General features: G+C 42.8%; 1 protein-coding gene across 3 annotated transcripts in view; it reads right to left on the reverse strand.

The window, feature by feature from the left end:
* Positions 1-10,103: 10,103 nt before the first annotated feature.
* Positions 10,104-24,293, reverse strand: part of LOC140204082 (interleukin-13 receptor subunit alpha-1-like) — a 56,151-nt gene continuing 41,961 nt past the window's right edge. The window contains exons 8-11 of one of the 3 annotated variants that reach the window (XM_072270402.1): positions 23,500-23,599; positions 21,927-22,011; positions 21,288-21,362; positions 11,393-11,480 (exon numbers count right to left, since the gene is read on the reverse strand). In XM_072270402.1, coding sequence (XP_072126503.1) covers positions 21,294-21,362; positions 21,927-22,011; positions 23,500-23,599 — 254 coding nt within the window. In that variant the 3' untranslated portion in view covers positions 11,393-11,480; positions 21,288-21,293. Of the gene's footprint in view, positions 11,481-21,287; positions 21,363-21,926; positions 22,012-23,499; positions 23,600-24,293 lie in introns of all 3 variants that reach the window. The other 2 variants (XM_072270400.1, XR_011887518.1) reach the window with 2 other exon arrangements.

Genomic DNA, 24,293 nt, shown 5'->3' on the forward strand with positions numbered 1-24,293 from the left:
CGTTCTGTCCGCCAAAACAAGCTCGATCTCCCAATAGCCACCCATTTTAATTCCACTTCCCATTTCCATTCTGATATGTCCATCCATGGTCTCGTCCACTGTCGTGATGAGGCCATACTTAGGTTGGAGGAACAACACTTTATATTCTGTCTGGGTAGCCTCCAACCTGATGGCATGAACATTGATTTCTCTAACTTCCAGTAATACACCCCACCCACCCCTCCCCTTTACTATTCCCCATCCCCTTGTCCCTCTCTCACCTTATCTCCTTGCCTGCTCATCGCCTCCCTCTGGTGCTCCTCCCCCTTTTTCTATCTTCCATGGCCGTCGGCCTCTTTCACCAATCAACTTTCCAGCTCTTTACTTCATCCCTCCCCTTCCAGGTTTCACCTATCACTTGTTGTTTCTCCCTCAACTTCCCCCAACTTTTAACTCTACAGCCATTTTTTCTCCTGTCCTGCTGAAGGGTTTCGGCCCAAAACGTCAACTGTACTTTTTTCTATAGATGCTGCCTGGCCCGCTGAATTCCTCCAGCATTTTGTGTGTGTTGCTCAGATTTCCCGTATCTGCAGATTTTCCTTTGTTTCTGTAAGGCCAGGTGCTGGGTTGGGTGTCAGAAGCTATTTGTGATTTGGGAGCATTTAATAGGTAGTGGGAGCTTATCCCCACTACCTTGAAAACGTTAAGGAACCATTATGTTACTTTGCAACTTTACAAAATACTAGTTAGACCATACATGGAATATTTTGTGCATTTCTGCTCATTATGTAATCACATAATGTTGGAGAGTGTTCAAAGGATATTCATAGGATTTGTCTGGACTGAGGGCTTTAATGATAGGAAGATATCAGATAGGCTCAGCTTCTTTTCCCTGAAATGAATGGAGTCGAGGGTGACCCAGACAGATCTATATGAGATTACGAGAGGCATAAATGGTGGAGATAGTGAAAATCTTTTTCCTAGCTTGTTAAGTGAATTTATTTAGAACAGAGTTTGACAGATTTCCAAAGGCAGATCAGGGCTAAGGGCATGTTTCTTATTTTCTTTCCTTGATGGAAGTAAGGAGCGAGGAGAGGGTTATAGAGGGTGGGGAGGGATGGAGGGAATGGGGAAGTTTGGTACAATGACGAGAGCAAGCAAAGGCACGAAGAGAAGATATGAATGGTGTAAGATAACAACCATGTGAAGGCAGGGGAGAGTAGGTGGAAAGATGTAGTGATAAAGAGGGAAAGTGTTGCTTGGTTGAAGGAAAGGGATAGGGAAGGGAGACGGAAAGGAGTGAAGAGAAGGAAGATGGAGGAGAGAGAGGTAAACAAAGACAAAAGAGAAGGGTAAGAGGGAAAGAAGAACTGGAGACGGAAGCAGAAAGGGAAATGAAGGAGAAATAGAGGAGGGGCAAGAGAGGGGAAGGGAGGATAAGTAGGGGTGGGTTATGGGAAGGAGAGTGGAAATGAGTTAAGAGGGAAAGGGTTGTGAAGGGGAGGTCAGACAGAAGGGAAGAGGGAGACCTAACATGCCATGGTGAAGGAAGAGTTACTTATGCTTGAATTATTGCACAACAGATTGTTTAAATGGAACTTCTTGTTTTCATATATGATGTAGAAACTATTGCACAAAACAATCATCACAGGAGCCGTGCAGGGAGAATAAACCCCAGTAACATCCTTGCTTCCAGTTAAATTTCTGTCCTTATTCAAGTGATTCCTTTCCACTGTCTTGGTGTGATTATAAAGTGTCTTGGGGAAAGGACTAGCAACAATGGGAAAGTGTGGGGAAGTAGTGACAGACTCCGTCACATCCACGGAAAAGGCAGCAACATTTCACTGACTCACACAACTGCAGTCTAAATTTATCATTAAAGGAACCCATATCTTGGCACTGAGAAGCCACCTTTGAAATTCTGACTGACTCACCAGTTTCAAAGTTAATATTCCACACAACCCCTACTTTACAAAAAAAACCCTTTCACCCAAACTAACAAAGGCAAGTCTGGGTGAGTTTAATGAGGTGTTGCCTTAGACTGAAGAATGAATCAATATTGAGAAAACCCCTTGATCTTGTATCTCATACTGAACAACAACTTCTTTGGAAGAGTTGCTTCCTCAGAATTTTTTATTTTTGTTTATGATCAACCACTTGAAGCTGAACACAAATATAATTTCAAGCTGCTTGTATCAAGCAGGAATTTGGAGAAACAAGAAATTAACTTTTATTGAATATAATGTGTTTAATTGCAGAATGGTGCTGGTACTTTACAATAGTTCAACTAAGCTAAAAATGTTTTGTTGATGATTTTCACTTGTACTCTGTGTCTGAGGCTTGTTACTTAAGTGTCCAACAATAATCAGCCAGCATTGATGGACTCCAGTTGACTGCAATGTCCTGGTGAAACCTTTCACCATGCTCATCACTGACGGCGCCAAACTTTGCAGTGAAGAAGTCTAAACGGGAATGCAGAAAATGAATCTTTAGTGACATTTGCACTTCATGGTTTTGTATGCTTGAAGCATGTTGTCAACTAGCTGCATGTAGTTTGGTGCTCTGTAGTTACCAAGAAAATCTTCAACAACATCCTTGAATGCTATCTATGCGAATTTCGATGGTCCCACGAGAAGTTCTTCAAATTTCCTGTCATTGATGACCTGTTTGTTTTGTGGACCAACAACAATGCCTTCCTTAATCTTGGCATCAGTTATTCTGACCTGAATTATAAATTGAAATTACAAATACAGGCGATTTAAAGAGAATGGTGTGTGAAAGGGAAATTTTGTCGTGATTTTCATGATCAGCAGCCCAAAATCCTTAAGGTACACCCAAAAGTATTCAGCAAGCAAAATCTTTGTTGTCGAGTAATTGCTCAGCAATAAGAATGGGAGTCAGGTTTAATATCACTGTCGTTCTGTACAGCAGAGGCATTTGGATGTCATTATGACTGGAAAAGTGCAGCCTGATGGTCATGAAAGCCTGAAGACCACATACCAGATGTGCAGGACAGCCACAAAAACCTGTGGATCCTGCAAGCGCATAGAAGCCATAATGAGGACACAAGGAAAGCCACAAGATCCAAAAGAGTGAGGCAGATCCAAAAAAGCCAACTGATTTGGAAGAACAAGCTCAGAGCCATCAACGCATTCGCCTACCAGTCATCAGATACCCATCTGCAATAGTGTGCCGGCCAAGGAACGAACTGGAAGTCACTGACATCAAGACCTGGAAACGACTAACAATACATGGAGGATTCCACCCAAAGTTCAATGCCGAGCAACTGTACACCCGCTGGAATAAAGGAGGACAGGGACTTGGAAGTGTCAAGGCCACAGTCCTAAAAGAAATGTGAACCATCCATGAGGATAAACTCTTCTCAGGCTTCAAGTCAGATACAGGTATCAATTATAACTGATGTTTCGATGACAAACTCTCATCTTCTCCAGGGATGGCCGAGTTTGTCATCAAAATGTCGGTTATAATTGATACTTGTACCCGGCTTGAAGCCCATGAGTTTATTTGTCATATATGCCAGGAAACCACTAGATCCTTTGTCCATGAGTATGCCAGGAAGTTCTCCTATGACCTGCTAGGAGAATACCTCAGACAGCAGGCAGAGGATGTGGGTGAAGCAGAGCCAGAGGACCAGAGGCCATGGCAGGTCAAGCCACTGCAGGGGATGTACCATCGCCAGATATCAAAGGTGGCTGACAAAGTCCTACCAATGGCTGGAAATGGCATGGCTGAGGGACAACACAGAGATGCTGTTCATGGCTGCACAAGAACAGGCACTGAGCCCAAGAGCAATTGAAGCAGGGGTCTATCACATCAGACAAGATCCAAGATGCAGACTGTGAAAGGAATCAACTGAACATAGTAGCAGGCTGCGAGATGCAGGCAGGGACAGCAAGTTGCAGGAAATGTCTTCAGGAACATCTGCGCTGAGTATGGATTGGACACTCCCAAATCCAAAATGGGGAACACCTGAGAAGTTAGTGGAGAACGACAGAGCTAAGATCCTGTGGGACTTCCAAATACAGACTGATAAGTAGGTAGCAGCAAACCAACCAGACGTATTAATACTGGAAAAAGAACAGAAGAAAGCAATAGTAATAGATGCGGCAATCCGGAATGACAGTAACATCAGGAAGAAAGAATAAGAGAAGTTGGAGAAATAGCAGGGCTTGAAAGATCAGATAGAAGGGATGCGGAAGGTCAAAGCCAGAATAATGCCAGTGGTGATAGGAGCTCTTAGGGGCTGGACTGGGAGAGTGGCTCCAACAAATGAAGATCCTGGGGACAACATCTGAGATCTTGGCCCAGAAGACCACATCACTAGGACCAGCAAGGATACTGTACTGATCCCTCAAGCTCTCAGGACTCTGGTAGCGGACCCAAGATTGAGGGAAAAATACACAAGCAGCAGCCTATTGTACATATTGCTGTTGTCCAGATAGTCCAAGGCCAAGTAGGGATTCAGTGAGATTGCATCCACTGTAGGCTATTTGGCTGATTAAGTCTACACAAATCAGAATAATCCATATTACCTAGATAGTCTCTTAAACCCATTAACTCCCTAAATTTTCTAATTTTTTAAAAATTAAGTGTCTCTGACTAAGTACTGGAAACTTTTTGAGTCACTAAAATGAGTCACTGTGCCATCATCATGTTTTGATATACTTAGTGACCTTACAATCCCATTCAGTTGTTAGTTTAACACTGCATTGAATACGCAATGAAGGAATTGAATACTTAATGGGGCAATTGATTTAAGCCATTGAATGGGAACATTATGGTTGACACTGAACAAAATAGTTGTAAGGTTCAGTTGTCAACATCCACTTTAAATAGAGAAGGTTTGGCCAAAGCCAAAGTCCGCCGTGGTAGTTTAGGTTTAGGTTTTGTCATGGTCAGGACATGTTTTTTCTGGTCCTGTGATGCCTTAAGAGTTGGAGGCTCAATCAGCTGGAGAAAAGCCTAGAATTCAAGAGCTGGAGCAAACAGACATTGTGCCAGGCAGCTAATAAGGGATGGTTAGCTATTCCCAATCCCTTTCCCATCTCACATTTGTTGTATTCCTTCTTCTCCCTCATTTTCCCCTTTTTCCCCTTCTAACAGTACCCAGCCTCATCTCTTTCTGACTATCTGACCCTCCCGTACTCCTTCTCCCTCCACCTCCTAACCTTTTCCTCCGCTCAATCACATCTCCCTTTTCTCCCATCTTTTCTCTTCTGCCACCCTTGCCCCTCAGTCCCACTTTCTCCCATTCTTTACTCCCTTCCTGCCAGCTTCCTTTTCTTTTTCCCTGCTTTTCAAAAATGTCCTCATTCCTCATCCTTCTTTCTCCTCTCTCAGTCCCAATCACACCCATGCCATATCCTCATTAGGTTATTCCCTCCTTTATTGTCCTCCAACCCATCCCCCCTTCCTCTTTCAAGCTTCCTCCCTCTCCCACTGCCCCTCCCACCATATATTATTTCAAAACTCATTCTGCTCCCCCTACCCATTTCTTGCACCACTTCCCAAAATAGAGGTGCCTCTCATTTTCACCCAACTCTCTTATCCCCCACCACCTCTTCACCCACTCTTCTTTCATGCTCCTCCACCTCCCCTCTCCTCTCATCCTCTCCAACCCTCTCATTCCCATCCCATTCATCTTTCTTTCTTTTCTCTTTCCCTCTTTCTTTCCATCTGGTCACAGTCTGAACTACTGCCTTTCTTCTCTTCTTCAGTTTCCTCACCTCCCTGTTCGTTTCATCTCTCATCCTTATCTACTCTTCCTTTCTGGCTTGTTGCCCTCTCTCAGCTACTCTACCTCACTTCCTTTGCCCTCACATATTCCAACTCGTCCCACTCCCTCAAATATTTCCCCTCTCGATCACTGCCTTTCACCTCTCCTATTATTAATTGCTCCTCATCTTCCTGCTCCATCTTTTTCCTACCTCCCAGACTATCCTGCACCTCCTCCCTTCTCCTCTGCTCTCTTCATCTTCCTCTTCTTCCCTAGATCCCACCACTTCCCTCACACCCCTGCACTCTTCCTACCTTCCCTCTCAGTTCCCACGACAATTTCTCCCAACGCATTTCTTTCTGTCTCCCTTCCCCTAAAGTCCAATACCCAGTTACTGTTGAAATGTAGCAAGGGTCTCTGCCTTTCCAACCCTTTCAGGCAGCAAGTTCTGGGCTCTCAGCTTCCTCTGTGTACACATCCTCTTTCTAATCCTTCTGCCTGGCATGCCCTTAACCTGTCATCCATCTATCTTGGAAAGTAAAGTCCTTGATATTTACTCAAAGTCCATACCACTCTACTGCCACTCCTCAGCACCTGTATCTTACTTTTTCAATCTTTCTTCCTAGCTACAGTTTTCCACTGAACAGCACCCTATGTCCCTTTATTATAATCACATCTTCCTTGCAGTGTTGCAACAACACACACACACACATACAAAATGCAGGAGGGGGACTCAGTGGGCCAGGCAGCGTCCATGGAGGGGAATAAACAGTTGACATTTTGGACTGAGATCCTTCATCAGGACTGTATTTCCCTCCATAGATGCTGCCTGACCTGCTGGGTTCCTTCAGCATTTTGTATCTGCCGCTCTAGAATTCTGGCATCTGCAGATGCTCTTGTGCCCCCTTTCTTCCAATGGTGACCAGAACTGTCTGCTGCAACCTAGCTAATGTTGAACAGAGTGCTAGCTTATATTCAAGGATCTATGTATCCAAGGTCTCTTCATTCCAACTTACCACTCAATATCCACCTATTTATTGTATATTCCCCTACAATGATGCATGTCACCTTCTGCATAAGCTGCATTTCCCAGAACAGACTCTATTAGCACATTCCTGCCTCATTAGCCTGAATTGCCCAGCATTGTTAAATTTCCCATTGTGACATACAGTGGCATGCAAAAGTTTGGGCACCTCTGGTCAAAATTTCTATCACTATGAATAGTTAAGTGAGTAGAAGATGAACTGATCTCCAAAAGTCATAAAGATGAAACATTCTTTTCAACATTTTAAGCAAGAGTAGTGTATTATTTTTGTTTTGTACAATTTTAGAGTGGAAAAAAGGAAAGGAGCACCATGCAAAGGTTTGGGCACCCCAAGAGATTTGAGCTCTCAGATAACTTTTACCAAGGTCTCAGACCTTAATTAGCTTGTTAGGGCTATGGCTTGTTCAGTCATCGTTAGGAAAGGCCAGGTGATGCAAATTTCAAAGCTTTATAAATACCCTGACTCCTCAAACCTTGTCCCAACAATCAGCAGCCCATGGGCTCCTCTAAGCAGCTGCCTAGCACTCTGAAAATTAAAATAAATGATGCCCACAAAGCAGGAGAAGGCTATAAGAAGATAGCAAAGCATTTTCAGCTAGCCATTTCCTCAGTTCATAATGTAATTAAGAAATGGCAATTAACAGGAACGGTGGAGGTCAAATTGAGGTCTGGAAGACCAAGAAAACTTTCCGAGAGAACTGCTCGTAGGATTGTTAGAAAGGCAAATCAAAACCCCTGATTGACTGCAAAAGACCTTCAGGAAGATTTAGCAGACTCTGGAGTGGTGGTGCACTGTTCTACTGTGCAGTGACACCTACACAAATATGACCTTCATGGAAGAGTTATCAGAAGAAAACCTTTCCTGCATCCTCACCACAAAATTCAGCGTCAGAAGTTTGCAAAGGAACATCTAAACAAGCCTGATGCATTTTGGAAACAAGTCCTGTGGCCTGATGAAGTTAAAATGGACACTTTTGGCTGCAATGAGCAAAGGTATGTTTGGAGAAAAAAGGGTGAAGAATTTCATGAAAAGAACACCTCTCCAACTGTTAAGCACGGGGGTGGATCAATCATGCTTTGGGCTTGTGTTGCAGCCAGTGGCATGGGGAACATTTCACTGGTAGAGGGAAGAATGAATACAATTAAATACCAGGAAATTCTGGAAGCAAACATCACACCATCTGTAAAAAAGCTGAAGATGAAAAGAGGATGGCTTCTGCAACAGGATAATGATCCTAAACACATCAAAATCCACAATGGACTACCTCAAGAGGTGCAAGCTTAAGATTTTGCCATGGCCCTCACAGTCCCCCAACCTAAACATCATTGAAAATCTGTGGATAGACCTCAAAAGAGCAGTGCATGCAAGATGGCCCAAGAATCTCACAGAACTAGAAGCCTTTTGCAAGGAAGAATGGGCAAAAATCCCCCAAACAAGAATTGAAAGACTCTTTGCTGGCTACAGAAAGCAGTTACAAGCTGTGATACTTGCCAACGGGGGTGTTACTAAGTACTGACCATGTAGAGTGCCCAAACTTTTGCTTGGGGCACTTTTCCGTTTTTGTTATTTTGAAACTGTGAAAGATGGAAACAAAAAAAAATCTTGCTTAAAATATTAAAATGTCTCATCTTTATGCCTTTTGGAAATCAGGTCATCTTTTACTGACATAGCTATTCAGAGTAACAGAAATTTTGACTGGGGTGCACAAACTTTTGCATGCCAATATAATCAACTGTAAATCTGGCATACACACTCTATTTGATTTGCAGAGTCATACGGAAAATACAAGTGTTTGGCTTGGCACAACAGACCAAATTTTTCCCTTTTGATTAATTTTTCCTCAAGCAACAATTGTGGTGATGCTAGATGACACACTTCAAAGCAGTAACATGTCTGTTGCAACTATTTCAGTTCGAAAATCATGTTGTCCCTGTCAGGAAGATGTTTTCTATTCCTCCTTTAGAATCTCTTACACCCATTCCTGAAAGCAGGTGAAAACTCTGTTAACCACCAGAAAACGCTGCCTCCGGCGGTCAGGCAGCATCTGTGACGAGAGAGACAGAGTCAAAGTTTTTAATCTGAAATGTTAATTTTCACAGATAATGAGTGTATACAGCATTTTCTGTTTCATTTATAGACAGAGTAAAGAAGCAGACTGTTAAACCCAGAAACACCATTTTAAACATCAACCATGATCCATGGAGTTAATAGGAGCCAATCCCATTTTATTCTCCCCACATTCCCATCAATCTCTCACCTGCACACAACAGGCAACCTACAATGGGCAATAAACCTATCAACAAGGATATCTTTGGGATGTGGATAGAAACCAGAGTATCAGGGCAATCCCACACCTTCACAGGGAGACTGTACACATTCCACACAAACCATGGAGGAGGTCAGGATTGATCTCTGGTGCTGTGAGGAAAATATATCAACTACCTGCACCACCAGCACTTGAACTATTTTGACTACTTTGACTTTCAAGGCTTTTGCTTAGTTTATGATCTGAATATCAGAAGCTCTGATGAAGCAATACTCAGTGGGAGACCTGACTGTCAGCCTAAATAATGCCTTTGGAGTATCTGCACTTCAAAAATGCTTCACTCTCTGTCGAACTTTTTAACAATTTGGGGCCTGAAATAGCACTGCAGAAAATTTCTTTTGATATTCTTTCTTTTCTCTTCTCCATCACAACAGCAGTTAGAAAAACACAATTAAAAAATTATTACAGACTTAACTGGAGTTAAAGATTCTCATGTTATATGCAGTAGATATTTCTTAACAACAGCCCTCAAAATTTCAGACAGAATTATTCTCAAATTAAATAAAGCTGTTTGCTGAGGGATGGCGTTTTTTCCATAGCAGAAGGTGGACAAGGAGTCCACTCTCTCAGATGGTCCGAGGCAGGTGGGCATGGTTGATAAAACTGCCACTGAGCTCAGTGAAATGCTCATGATGCCCAACCAGTTACAACATGCACAGATTCCTGGTGCTGTAAGGTGCCTTTTGAAGTAAAATCCACTGCATCAAACTTACATTTTGGAACAGGCATGTTCCAACTCCATCTGAGGCACCAGACAAATGATAATTTCACAACTCTAGCTCATCACTCCTACTCAATTTCACAATCTCCACCCTTTACTTTTCCGACTGCATGGTTTCAGATGGACACGGCCTGGATCACGCAACAGAAACCACTGACCAGTAAAGTTCATTAAATTGCTCCAGATCAGCTGGTATTGGTTGTATAGGTGTTCCACTGACATTTCACTGTAAATCATTGCCAGGTTATTGAGAGGTTACAGCCCTATTTTAATATTTCCAATCAAAAACACACATTTGGAGTTTGAAGGTAGTTTTATTTGCTCTTTTATATGACAAATCTCTGATATACCTGAAGCCGATGTTCTGAAGTTTAGCCACTGGGAGAAATAGCATTGTATGTGGTTATATCCTGATGCACAATTTTGCCCTTGAAATAATATAAAATTAAATCTAGTGCAGAAATATGCTGAATTAGAACAAAAGTGTAACTCAAAGTGGGTATACACTGGTGGGCGAGCTTGAGCGTGCCTGTTACATACGTTAAGTCTGGCGTGATGTTTCACACATCTAGTTGTGTGCAGTAGTTTGATACTCAGCACATAGGTTTGTACGTACATATGCTTCTAAGTGTATGAGCATCATCTGTATACCCATCTGTTAGATACTTCTGCAAGAGTCCAGGCACATTCTTGTCTTTTGAGCAAACACGGATATATCCCAGGGCGGTGTATGTGTGTGCCTCTGAGGGGTGTGTGTACTCCTGCGTGTGTGTTTGTGCCTCTGAGGTAGGTGTGTGTTCCTGTACACCTCTGAGGGGAGCATGTGCACATTTTTGTGTGTGTGCACGCACGTATCTGAGCGATGCGTGTGCATGTATGCACCTCTGGTTGGGGGGGTGGGGGGTGCACACGCAGACATGAACCAGTGCGATAATTCTTATACATTATCCTCCACTGATATAGTCAGCAAATGGTGAATGTGTGATGTTAACATGGTGAGACACAACTTCTGTGGTCTTCATGGTACTGGAATTCCATTCAATATGTTCGTGCTCTTACGGACAGTCTGTGCTGAACTCGTTTGCTCTCCTCATCTGCACAAGTAAGCCAGTGATACAAATGAAACCTGCCGCAAGCTCACCGCTTGAGGCCGACAGACAAGAGCACTGACACAAGGCAAATTGCCAGTTGTACAAAATGAGACCAGAACAGACTTCGGTATGATTTACCAGAACAGAGAGCTGCAGCTGAGGCAGTCTGTGATAGCTATCACTGTGTCTGACCGAGTGGTCAGGTTGGATAATGATGATAAGAATCATGAGACTGACAGCTCGAGATTCTTCATTCTTGCATTCTGGATGCTCACTGGCTTTGCTCTGTATGTTTCAAGTCTGTAGATTTTGTGTATCACAATGTCCTGTTTGCAACTCAGAAAACAAAAGTATACAAGTGTCAAAATACAAGAATGTGCTATGATCACGATGTCACCAGGTTATACTGCATATAATCATCGTCCATGGGGACCTCCTTATTTTCCTCTGAACATTCGTTCACAATCAGTTTCCTTTCACTTTCTGCAGGAAATTTCAATTGTTCCACTGTTGTAACATTGCAGGTTAATTCTATTTCAGGTTTTAAAGTCAAACTTCCTTTGAGCTGTTTATTCCTTATCTGCAAGAGAAAGAACAGATGGTCCATTAACCTCTCTTGGATCTTTGTCACGGACAGTAGTATGCATTTCCTAGTCTTTCAAGCTTTATTATTTTGCTATTGAAACTAGAAATAATGAAAGGCATCTCCAACCAACAAAATTTTCTTTTTGTCAGCAAATATCAGAAAAACGTAAGGAGCTGGTCATTGGAGTTCAGGAAGCTGGGAGGAGCATGCACCCTAACTGCATCGATGGTGGAGATGATTGAAAGCTTTAGCCACTGAATCGTGGCTGAAAGAAGATTATGGCTGGGAGCTTAACATCTAAGGATTCACATTGTATTGAAAGGATAGGCAGGCAGAGAGGGTGGGGTGGCTCTGTTGGTAAAAAATGAAATCATATCCTTAGAAAGAGGTGACACAGGATGCAAAGATATAGAATCATTGTGGGTAGAGCCAAGAAACTGCAAGGGAAAGAAGACCTGCAAGAGTGTTATATATAGACCTCCAAAAAATAGCAAAGATGTGCACTACAAATTACAAGGTGGGATAGAAAATGCACGTCAAAAGAGCAACACTACAATAGTCATATGGAATTTCAGTATCCGGGTAGATTGGGAAAATCCAGCTGGTGCTAAATCCCAAGAGGGAATTGTAGAATGCCTACGAGATGGCTTTTTAGAGCAGCTTGAAGTTGATCCCACTAAGAGATCAGTTATTCTTGATTGGGTGTTATGCTACAGACCAGAATTGATTAGAGAGCTTAAGGTATAGGAACCTTAGGAGACACTGATCATAATATGCAGTTACAAGAATAATAGGATCAATTCTGGGAGATTTTAATTGTTAGAGCCTAATCAGGGTGGAATTTGTGAAATGTGTCCAGGAATGCTTCCTGAGTGTATACACCCAGTAGCCACTTTATTAAGTACACCTGTCCACCTGCTCATTAATGCAAATATCTAATCAGCCAATCACATGGCAGCAACTCAATGCATAAAAGTATGCAGCCATGGTCAAGAGGTTCAGTTGTTGTTTAACTCAAACATCTGAATGGAGGAGAAATATGATTTAAGAGACTGACTGTGCAATGATTGTTGGCACCAGACAGGGTGATTTAAATAGGTCAGAAACTGATCTCAAGAATGTGAGGGTTTGGTAAATGATTCCAGCCTGGTCACTGTGGTTTCCAATGGCCCAGGTATAGTCACTCAAAAAGTCTCCAGGCAGCCAAACACAGTTGGGTGGAACTGTGGTGCATGGCATTACGCAAGAAAATTCCAATACAAGAAACACATGCCAACGCCATGGTCACAAAGGCGGCTTTTGCCATCTTGTCTTCTAAGCCAGTGAAACACACAGACAAGTTGTTTCAAAAGCCTTCAAAATCTACAAGGAATTTAATGGTCATGTTCAAAGTTGACTTCTACCTCAGGAGAAGGTACGTCACCATACTTAGCAACAATCAGTTGTCAAGCTACAACTTGATATGGTATCAGACATCACCATTACCTCCAAGTGCACATGGCAGGCTCTTGGGTTTCCGCCAGTCAAATCAACTCAGCACTTCATCTGCAGTACTTTGAGTGAAACACTCCATCTGATTGGCAAACTGCACTGCATGGTGAGCTGATCTGTAACCAAGTCAATCCTGTGTGTGTTACCTAACAGACCAGCAAGATCTGAATGTCCTTGGCATGTCCAAGCTTAATCTCTGGAGCATCCTTCTGGATGAGGTCTGTACAAAGACATTGGCCATTCAAGTTACATCGTTACAACAGCTTACTTGTGGTTTGAAAGCAAAGGAATTCAATTAAAAACATTATTAATAATGCTTTTTTTTAAAAAAAGGTAAATTGTGGTAAACTATCACCACAAACAATGAAGAGGTGAGTGAGGTCAAAGCAAGTTCGAGAGATGTGCTTGCTGGTGTGCTGCGAAATCAATGCACTTGGGAGCCGCAGCCGTGCTGGTTGAAGTCGACAATTTGGAGGGGAGAAGATGGGAGGGAGGAGTTCCCACACCCGTCCAACTTACCCGGGTGTGGATTGCTCTAAGCATTGAGCCGATTTGGTAAGGTTGAGGGCGGCTTCTTTGGTAGCAAAATCTAGGTCCAAAGTGAATTGATGGGTGGTGTGTTCTAGGCCTAAAGCAATTCACTGCGGCGAGGTCTTCCTAATGCGAAGTACGATACGCCTTTTAGACAATCTAAACGCCGGCCCAGATAGACTGGAAAGGCAGGGTGCCAAGAGCTGGGCGAGGTTGGATTGCTCTGGGTGCCAAGCCGTTTCAGAGAGGTTGAGAACAGCTTCTCTGACAGCAAAATCTAGGTCTGAAACAAATCAGTGTGGTGTGGCCCGGTTCCTAGTGCGAGGCTCGGACAATTTAAATGCAGGACCAGATAGTCCGGGGATTCCCCTCTCCACAATGCTAAGGCTGTGTGACTGCCCCCGGCTGCTGTGCTTCGTGTCTGCAACTATGCAGTGATTTGCCCCGCTAACATGATGAACTGAACAATGAGACTTTGGGCCTACTATGGCTGCTCCAGTTATTTGGATCCAAGGACGCAGTTTGGTTTGGAATGCTGTTGTTGCTATGGTTTGCATGATTTGTTTTGTTTCTCTTTCTCTGCGCACCGGGGGTTGGTCTTTTTTTAACATTGGGTTCTTTCGGGTTCCTTGCTTTGGGGTTGCCTATTAAGCAAACAAATCTCAAGGTTGTATAATTTATATATTCTTTGACAATAAATACACTTTGAATCTTGTCAGTCAATACCATATCATCATCAGTACGTGAGACCATACAATAACAGCAGCAGTGTTTAAGGACGTTTAGGTTGCTGCATCAAACTGCAAACAGAACCTCATACACAAAGCCAGTCTTCTGTCCCAAAGGACTGGTACCAATTGTGGAGCAAGAGCTAGATCACCTGCAAGAAGCTGATGTGATCAAAGCGATTAACTATTCACACTGGACAGTTCCAGTTGTCCAATTTTTCCATAGATACTGCCTGGCCTGCAGAGTTCCTCCAGCATTTTGTATGTGTTGCTCCAATGGTCATTATCTGGAAAGCCAACGGTACAGTGAGGTTGCTTGCAGACTTCTTAATTGGTCTCATTGCAGCTCTGGAGACACATCAGTACCCATGACTGGTTCCGGCAGCAAACTGGAGAGAATCTGCAGTTGCTGGAAATCCAAGCAACACACACAAAATGCTGCAAGAACTCAGGAAGCTGTCAGTATCTATGGAAAAAAGTATACAACATTCGGGCCAAGGCCCTGGTAGTGCAAAATTGAACGATTGTCACTACTTTACAAAGTTGGACTTGGTTGAAGCCTAGCTCCTGGTAGAAGCGGCGGAAATTCACAGGAGCTTCTCACCATTCTCACAACACACATCAAAGTTGCTGGTGAATGCAGCAGGCCAGGCAGCATCTCTAGGAAGAGGTACAGTCGACGTTTCGGGCCGAGACCCTTCACGAAGACCCTTCCTAGAGATGCTGCCTGGCCTGCTGCATTCATCAGCAACTTTGATGTGTGTTGCTTGAATTTCCAGCATCTGCAGAATTCCTCGTGTCACCATTCTCACCTCTGTCTGCCTTTCAGGGTAAAGGTAGCTCCTTCAGTTTTCCAAAAGCTTATGGACACAGTGCTGAATGGTCCTTGAGAGAGTGGCCACTTAACTTGATGACATCATTGTGATGGGTACGGATCAGACAGGACTACGCCAATGCCTGGACCATGTTTTGAACAAACTACAAGACATTGGATTGCAACTTTGGGCAGAAAAAAATGCAGCCTCCATAAGTTTTCAATCAAGTATCTGGGATTTATCATAGATGAGCTTGGTCATCACCCAGATCCCCCCCAAAAAAAAAAATCACTGCTATTTTAAAGATGCCTCTATTATTAGATGTCAGCACTTTACAATCATTTTTGGGCATCATCAGTCATTATTCAGCATTTCTGCCAGGAATGCACCAGCTGAGGGAGCCACTCAATGCCCTACTCAACAAGGGTGCTACAAGGAAATGGTGCAAACAATACCAAGGGGCTTTTGACTGGTGAAGAATATGCTGTTGTCCGATATTCTCTTGATGTATTTCAACCCAGAATTGCCAATTGGCATCACACTGGATGTATGCAACTATAGGGTGGGAACTGTCATATCCCACATCTTTCCTGATGGTTCCAAAAAAGCTGTTATGACCACAGCAGAAAGGAACTAAGGACAAATTGAGAAGCCTCGGGGATCATCTTTTCTGTGAAGAAATTCCACAAAATGCTTCACTCTCCTTACTGTTTACAAACCACTGTTGTCCATCCTTGGGTCTAAGAAAGGCATCCTGGTGTATAGAGCTGTATACACTGGGATGCAACAATGTTATTAACCTACAATTTTTAAATCAAGTATACATCAACCCAGGAACATGGTCAACCAGATGCCCTCTCAAGACTTATGAATTAGCAGGTTACTGAAAATGAAAATGCAGTTGCGACTACAATTTCAGTGGATTCTGAAATCTCCTGAGTTGTATAGGATGCTGTTGAAGGTCTTCCAGATAGTCGACAAGATGAGAGTAGAGACGGCTGCAGATCGTCTCCTTCAGTGCATCTGCAGATACCTCATTGACAGATGGCCAGTCAAGGTTGAGGAAGATGTTGTACCCTATTATCAGTCTCATTCATCGCTCTCAACTGTGGACTGCTGCCTAGTGTTTGGAGATAGAATAGTCATTCCAAGAAAACTTCAAGAAAAAGCATTGAAACAATTTCACCAGGATCACCCAGGTATTAATCAAATGAAAGCTCTGGCAAAGAGCTTTGTGCACTGGCCGGACATAGACGAAGATTTCACATCCATATGCAAACTGTATATTCAATGTTCTGTGACAGCAAGGAATCTAAGTAGGGCAGACCCACAACATTACCCTCAGTGTACCAGACCTTGGAGTCGAGTACATCATCTTTGCTGGCACAATGAATGGGTGATCCTGTCTCGTCCTGGTTGATACCTCATTCCAAATAGCAGGGCAATTACCTATGAAGACAACAATGACAGTGTCGACCATTCAACGGCTTCTGCAGATCATTAGCTGCTTTGGGATGCCAAAACACTCATTTCAGTTCACAGCAGTTTGCTGCATTCTTGCAGGATGTGGAAGTATCTACATCTGCTCATCTCCATCGTCCACTGTCCAACAGCCAAGTAGAGAGGTTTGTGGTTTTCTTCATATGGTCGTTTCTGAAATCAGTAGGCTCTCAACACATTTCTCCTAACATATTGAATTACACAAATTCCAGGCCTTCAGGGGAAATCACCAACTAAAGTGCTTTTGGGAAGAAAACTGCACACAGTGTTGGATGCAGTGCTGTCACATTGCCCATCATCCAAGACAGCAGAAGATCTGGTGCAGAAAGGCAGCCACACAGACCTTGGTCAACAGGTGAAGTCATTCAAGCCTGGAGCTGCAGTGTGGGTCAGACAGTATAGCAACAGGCAAGACCCCCGAGTACCAGGTCAGATTGTCTTCCACATGGATCCCTGGAATCCCTAACCTCCGGCAAGCCCCACCCCTTCCACCTGAACCCAGTCTCCAGCCACCCTACACGACGTGATCTCCAGACACGCCAGCAATCCCTGGCCTCCATCTCTGGGCACTTTGGCCTTCGAGCGACAGGGATTGCTTTTTAACACTGAGTTCACAGACCATTAAGCTTCGAAATAGTCCTTGACCCTGCTTTCCGATTAAGCACTGTTCCTGTATTATGTCTTCTTCCTTCCCGGGAAATAGTTAATTGTCATATGCATCATTGCTTGTGTTATAAACAATGGTCTGTATTTATCTGCCACCTCAGCATAGTGTGTTGTAAGTTGGACCTTGGATACAACTGGGTTCCTGGCTCCAAGAAAAACCCAGGAGTCTAATATTCAACTATTCTCTTATTTATATAAGAGTATGAAGTTATCAGTAGCGTGACTTATTCAGATGACTGTGTCGAAATACATTGCATTGCTTTCCTCTTTGATGTAAACACCTTTTGTAGCTTACATAGTTATTACTGATTCACCCTGTTGACTGGCTTCCTCAATATGGTTTGGTCCTAGTCAAATGCACATTTATGCTTTCCTGAAACTGTGGAATTTACAAACTCCTGACTTGAGTCACAACTGTTGTGCAAAGGTGGACAGGGTAGTCTAGAAATGCATGATATGCTCACCTTCATAGGTCAGGGCACGGAATAAAAGATCACATTGCAGGTTTACGTAATATGGTCAGACCACATTTGGAGTATCGTGTGCAGATCTGCCCACCACACAATAGGAAGAATGTGGTTACACTGGAGGAGGTTCAACAGCACATTACCTGCACTGGAAAAGGCTGGATAGACCAGGCTTGTTTTCCTAGAATAAAGCAAGCTGAGTGACAATCTGACAGAACATTATAAAATATATAAGGTTATGGAGAGGTTTAGAGACAGAATTCAGAGTAGGGTGGTTAGGGTGCCAAAACAAGAGGGTGTAGATTTAAGATGAGGGGAAGGTATTCTCTGCCTTCTACATGAGGCTGCAAAGATGGTAACACATTAACCTCTCAGAAACCAGGTCAAGCAAAAGTTTGCCAGTTCTTTAAACGCAGGGATAGGTGGCTCTGTTGTCCTACTGCAAGCAGGATACACAGCAGCTGCAAGGCAGTGAATCTGGGGAATTCATTGCCACAGGATTCATGGAGTTGTACAGCATAGAAGCAGACCATTCAGGTCAACCTGTCCGCGCAATCAAGACATCAATCTGAGCTGGCTCCATTTGCTCCTATTTGGCCCATGTGCCTCTGAAACTCTTCTATTCATACAGTTGTCTGAATACTTTTTGAACATTGTAATCCTCCCTGTCTGTACCACTGCCTCCAGCCTTTGAGGCCATATACCCACCACTCTCTATGTGAAAACGTTCCCCCTCAGGTCCCTTTTACATCTTGCCATTCTCACCTTAAACAAATGTCTTACAGTTTTAGGATCCCCTACTCTGGGAAAAAGGATGACCATTCAATCTATCAATGCCCCTCATGATTTTATACACCTCTCATGCTCCAGTGGAAAAATGAGACCACAAGATGAATACAATCTTCCCAGGCTTCCAGCTGGATACAGGTATCAATTATAACTGACATTTTGATGACAAGTTCCACCATCTTCAGATGAAGATGTACCCGGCTGGAAGCCTGAGAAGAGTTTATTCACTACATACGCCAGGAAAGCACTAGATCTTTTTTATGAAACCATAAGACATTGGTGCAGAATTAGTCCATTCAGCCCATTAAATCTGTTCCACCATCTGATCGTTACTGATCATTTCTGTCTCAACCCCAGCCTCCTGCCTTCTCCCTGATCATGTCTGACATATCAAAAATGTATCAGCCTCCTCCTTACACTCAATGACTTGGCCTCCACAGCTACCTGCTGTGGCAATGAATTCCACAGATTCATCACCTTCTGGCTAAAGAAATTCCTCCTCATCGCAATTCTAAATGGACGTCCTTCTATTCTGAAGTTGGCTCTCTGGTCCTAGACTCCCCATCTATAGGGGACACCCACTCTGTCTAGGCGTTTCAACGTTCCATAGGCTTCAATGAGATTCCCTCTCATTGTTCTAAATTCCCGCAAGTACAGGCCCAGAGTCATCAAACACTCCTTATATGATAAGCCTTTCAATCCTGGAATTATTTTCTTGAACCCCCTTTGAACTCTCTCCGACGTCAGCACATCTTTTTTAAATCGATAAGAGGCCTAAAGCTGCTCACAATACTCCAAGTGAGGCCTCACCAGTGCCTTATAAAGCCTCAGCATTACATCCTTGCTTTTATATTCTAGTCCTCTGAAAATGACTGCTATCATTGCATTTGCCTTCCTCACAATTGACTTGACCTGCAAGTTAACCTTCTGGGAATCCAGCACGAAGACTCCCAAGTTCCCTTGCACCTCAGATTTTTGAATTCTTTTCCTCCCATTTAGATGCTCAAGCCCATCTGTCTGCTTATAATTCAAACCCTCCATTCCCAATAACATCCTCATGAATCCATTTTAGCCTAATATTATCCACCCTATAGCTGAGTGACTAGAACTGTGCACAATACTCCACGTGTGGTCTCATTAAGGGAACTACATACTTGTTTTGCTCTGCAATATTCTCCAATGCCATGTACTGTACAAGTACTAACTTTGCCACACCTGCAAGCATGGCACACAACTCTGCAATGATATGTTTCACTAATATATATGTGACAATGTCTGGCCTTGATCCACTTTGCATGCATTTTGTCATCAGAAAGTGATGACTGCTTCCCTTTGGAGCAATAACATGGCCCTAATATGTGTTGCACTACACGGTGACAGCCTTTTCTAACTCCACCAATATTTAGCTAATACATAAAATTCATGATAATGGCCTTTATGTTGACAATTCCAGTGTGATCGGCAGGTAGGTAACCTACAGTCTTCAAGAACACACGACTCCTTGATCTCATTTTAAACTTAATTTATGCTTCAGAACCATGTCTACAGACTGGCCATGAAGTCACTGTTGGGCACTTGCTTGGTCCATCCTGTGTTTGGCAAACTGCTTTGGCACAGGTCTTGCCCTGCTGTGTGAGCAAGCTTAGTGGTTGTCATCAGGAAAGGCTCAGTATGAAAATCAACTTTCACTCACAAACCAAGATAATTCATCTCAGTAATGAATTACTGACTACTATTCAGTATAGTCACTACAACTTAGACTTAAATGAGACTGATGCTTCTAGCACCATTGTACACTCACAAAAGGTTTTCAAACCTTGCCCTGAAAATTTCCTATGATTGACCTTCCTTCTTACTAAAGGTCAATGATTGAACTCAACATACGTCTTTCCTTGCAATGGGACAGTCAGCCTGGATTTCTCAGCTTTCTATTATCCAACACTGTAATGTGAGAGTCATAGAAGAGTTGTTTGTAATACAGATGCAGCATAAAATGAACACTGTCATCTGCAGCCGTTGTGATACCGCTCAGGTCTCTTCCTGAACTCCTATGACAAACTTGTTCACTCTGTACTGGGCATTTGAAACAGAGCTCATGTCCACTGCTCTGCTATCACAAGCTGCTGTGTGTCTGTCCTTTTAATGCGAATAGTTTTGAGGCACTTTTTTTAAAAAAAGGACCGTGACATGAATAATCTATAACAGAGACTCCTGCCACATTTGGTCATAAATGCTGCCCTTGTTACGATACTTTTTTCTTCTGAACTACCATTATATCTATGCCCAACAAAGGATAGAACTAACTGGTATTCTTGGCTGCTAACTCTAGGGAAGTCATAATCCCTCAGATTTTGTACACAAAAAACTGCAGCTGTATGTCTTAACCTCTCAGATCACACACAAACCTGTGCACAGTCCAGAACATTACAGTTATTTGGAAAGTCTTTGAGATCAATCATTCAGAGACTCCCACATTTTGACTGAATGTTCCAAATTTCTAACTTTTCACTTTTCACCATAACCATGGGTTTGAAATGTTTTTTTCAGCCTCTGAATTTTCTGTCCAAATTAGGTCCATGTAACATATTCTGGAGCTATCATGTCAGAGAGTGCAAAATACACATGGGAGCAACTCTCTAGTGGTAATATTGATTTCCGCAATGCCCCTGCTGTGGTGTTCACTCGCAGAGGAACAATATTCTCAAAGTTCAGTCTATTTTCTGATATATATGGGTGTGTGGCTGTACAGTAATTGAAATGCTCCCATGCACATAGCCTTTGTTGGTGCATAGCTGAAATTTTCTTTCATATAACCTTTTGTTAAAGGGCCATGTAGTTTTCAGGTTGCGTAAAAAATTTCCTTTTCAAAGCAATGGTTGGTCTGTGCGGCTGTAAAAAAAAAATAGAGGGAACGTTGCATAGGATTTCCTCTCCAACCCCAAAGTCATGAGGTAGAAACAACATTTAAAAGTAGGACACTGATTAACATTGATGTTACTTTTGAAACATAACTATCCTTTTCTACAGTTGCTAGTATAGTTAAAATAGAACTTAGATATTACTTGGAAACTGGTAACTTCTACTTACAACTGCAATTTTAAGACACAGGGCTTCGAACAAGGATGTTTATATTCTCTCCAACAACAAAGATATAAATATTTACCATTTATAGCTGACCATATGTCCTTTCTGCATAACTAAATCCTGCACCCAGTGCAAACTTTGTGTCAAAGCATGTTTGAAACGCAAATGTAACACATGCCAAGGGGCATATGACATTAAGAGCAGAGACTGGAAAATGTGCTTCCCACCACCTGCCATATCACTGCAACTTTTACCAGCTTCACAACCCTTCATCTCTGCCATCTACAATTCTCTCATTTCCTCACTGATTTCTTTTTCCAAAGGAAATGCTAAATGTTTTAAGGTTAACTTGGGAAGTTTTCAACTTACTGTGTTGTCACCATTTGAGTCTCCAAACACACCCCTGAGCAGTTTTCCGGGATCGGGAATTGGTGGGAGGATCCACTTCCTAAGCCTTAAAAGTAAGAAAAGATTAACAATGGCATCTGGTTAAAGAACAAAATAAATACCAGACATAAAATACTTTGTAAGCCTTCATTTATCACCTTTGCCACAGGAGTTCATTTACTCATCTGTTTGGTTTTCAGGATTATTGACAGGGCTGTCAGACTGCAAGTACCCTTGGGAATGTGGAGGTGAGCTTAGTGAACTGCCTTCTTCAATTACTGCTGTCTTCATGCTGAAGGTCTTTAACTATGCTGTTGGGAGGGGTTTCCAGGGTTTAGACCCAATGGGATGGTGCATGACTTGGAAGAGAACCTGCCGGTGGTGATCTACCCACACACCTGCTGCTTTGTCCCCCTTAAGTAGCACAATTCATGGGCTTGGGAGGTGCTGGCAGAGTAGACTGGGTCAGTAAATGAAATGCATTTTGTATATGGTCCATCACTGTGTACTGGTAGTGAAAGGTCTGAACTTTAGGATGGTGGGTGAGATGCTTCATCTTGAATTGTATCCAGCTTCGTCAAGTCATTTGGGCACACTGATCTAGATAAGCAGAGAATAGTCCATCACAGTCTTCATTTGAGCCTTTTGGTTGTTTGAAAGGCTTGCGATGCAGGTAACTTGCTGTAGGATACCCAGTTTCTGTAGCCAAAGTATTTACGTGAGTGAATCAGTGAGTGCACATCTCCATTTCTGGGTCATCGATGAAGCAGCTGAAGAAGACTGGACAAAGAGTCACTTTTCTGAGAAACTCCTCCATTGATGCCTTGGGCTGAGACAGTGAACCTCTGACAAGCAGCTGTTTTCCTCTACGCTCGGCATGCTTCCTACTATTAGAATTTGCCAGGATTCAAGGGAGTGAGAGTCATAGGGAGAAGTCAGGCAAGGCTAGAACAATTTATTTTCTAGCTGAAGAGACAAGAGTTGATATTATAGCAGTGTATAAAATCACAAGAGACATAGATAGGGTGAATTTATGCAGCCATTTTCCCAGGATTGGAGAATCAGGAACTACAGGGCATAGAGGGTGAGATGGAAAGATTTAAGAAGAACTTGAGCGTAACTTTTTTTGTTTTAAAAAGGTAGTACACATGTGGAAATGGTTGAGACAGGTACGGTAAAACTTTTAAGATATCTGGACAGGTACATGGATGGAAAATATGTAGGCTAAATGCTGGCAAATGGAGCTAGCTTAGGTGGACATCTTGGTCAGGGTGGACTATTTGGGCCGAAGGGCCTGTTTCTATGCTGTATGACACAATGACTCTATTAGTTTTTCAACTGATACCATTGACTTCTGTTCTAGCAAGATTCCTTGATAATGTCTAGAGACAAGATCTGTGAAGCAGTTTCCATTGGACAAACCAAGTCAGATGTTAAGAGTAGCCAATAACACAGGAACTGTAACTAAGAGGCTCAAAACAAATTGTTCATCTTTGTAAATCTGGCAAATATGTTCTAGTAGGATATTACAGAAATGAGCAAACAAGTCTCTTACTTCTTCAGGTTTGTGAGGCAGACGATTGCAATTACAGCCACTAGTACAGGGATGAAGATAAGTAAAGCAATGTTCCAATTCCATTCTTTGGTGTCCTTTCCTGAGGAGAATATAGCTTTATTAGTCACAGACAATTTTACCCTCTTTAAAATGGCACACTCATAAGCTTTGTGCCAATAAAATCGTCATGACACAATCAGATGACACCCAGAAGCATTATCACAGTGTCCCCGTCTTTCAGATGCCACAATGTGTATCCAACCCTGCAGCAGAGTGGTAAGGAAGTGAACTTAATTGATGATTGTCACATTGGACGTGTTTCTTCCACACCACTGAAGAATGGCAAAGACATTAAAGAATAATGCAAGAAAAGCCTTCAAGAGATCTGGCATATCACCAAATACAACCTTCAACAGGTGCTGTTTTGAAAGTTTCCTGACTGGTTTTATCATGGCTTGGAACAGTAAGTTCCAATACACAGGCCCAAAGCCTATAGAGTTGTGGACATAGTCAAACCCATCATGGCAGAGCCTTCCCCACCATCAATAGCACTGGTAGTATTTACAGGAACTGCTGCCTCAGGGCGGCAACATCCATCAACAAGGATCCCCACCATCGAGGTCATGCCTTCTTTCCGCTGTTACCATTGGGCAGAAGGTATGGAAGCCTGAAGTCTCGCACCAGCAGGTTCAGGGAAACTACTTTCTTACAACAACCAACCTGCAATTCCCTAATCCTCGTTCAGCAACAGAACACTACAGACCCACTTCTTACACTATCACGGACTGATCTTC

Source organism: Mobula birostris, chromosome 10 (assembly GCF_030028105.1).
Source record: "Mobula birostris isolate sMobBir1 chromosome 10, sMobBir1.hap1, whole genome shotgun sequence".
In the NCBI taxonomy this organism is placed as follows: Eukaryota; Metazoa; Chordata; class Chondrichthyes; order Myliobatiformes; family Myliobatidae; genus Mobula; species Mobula birostris.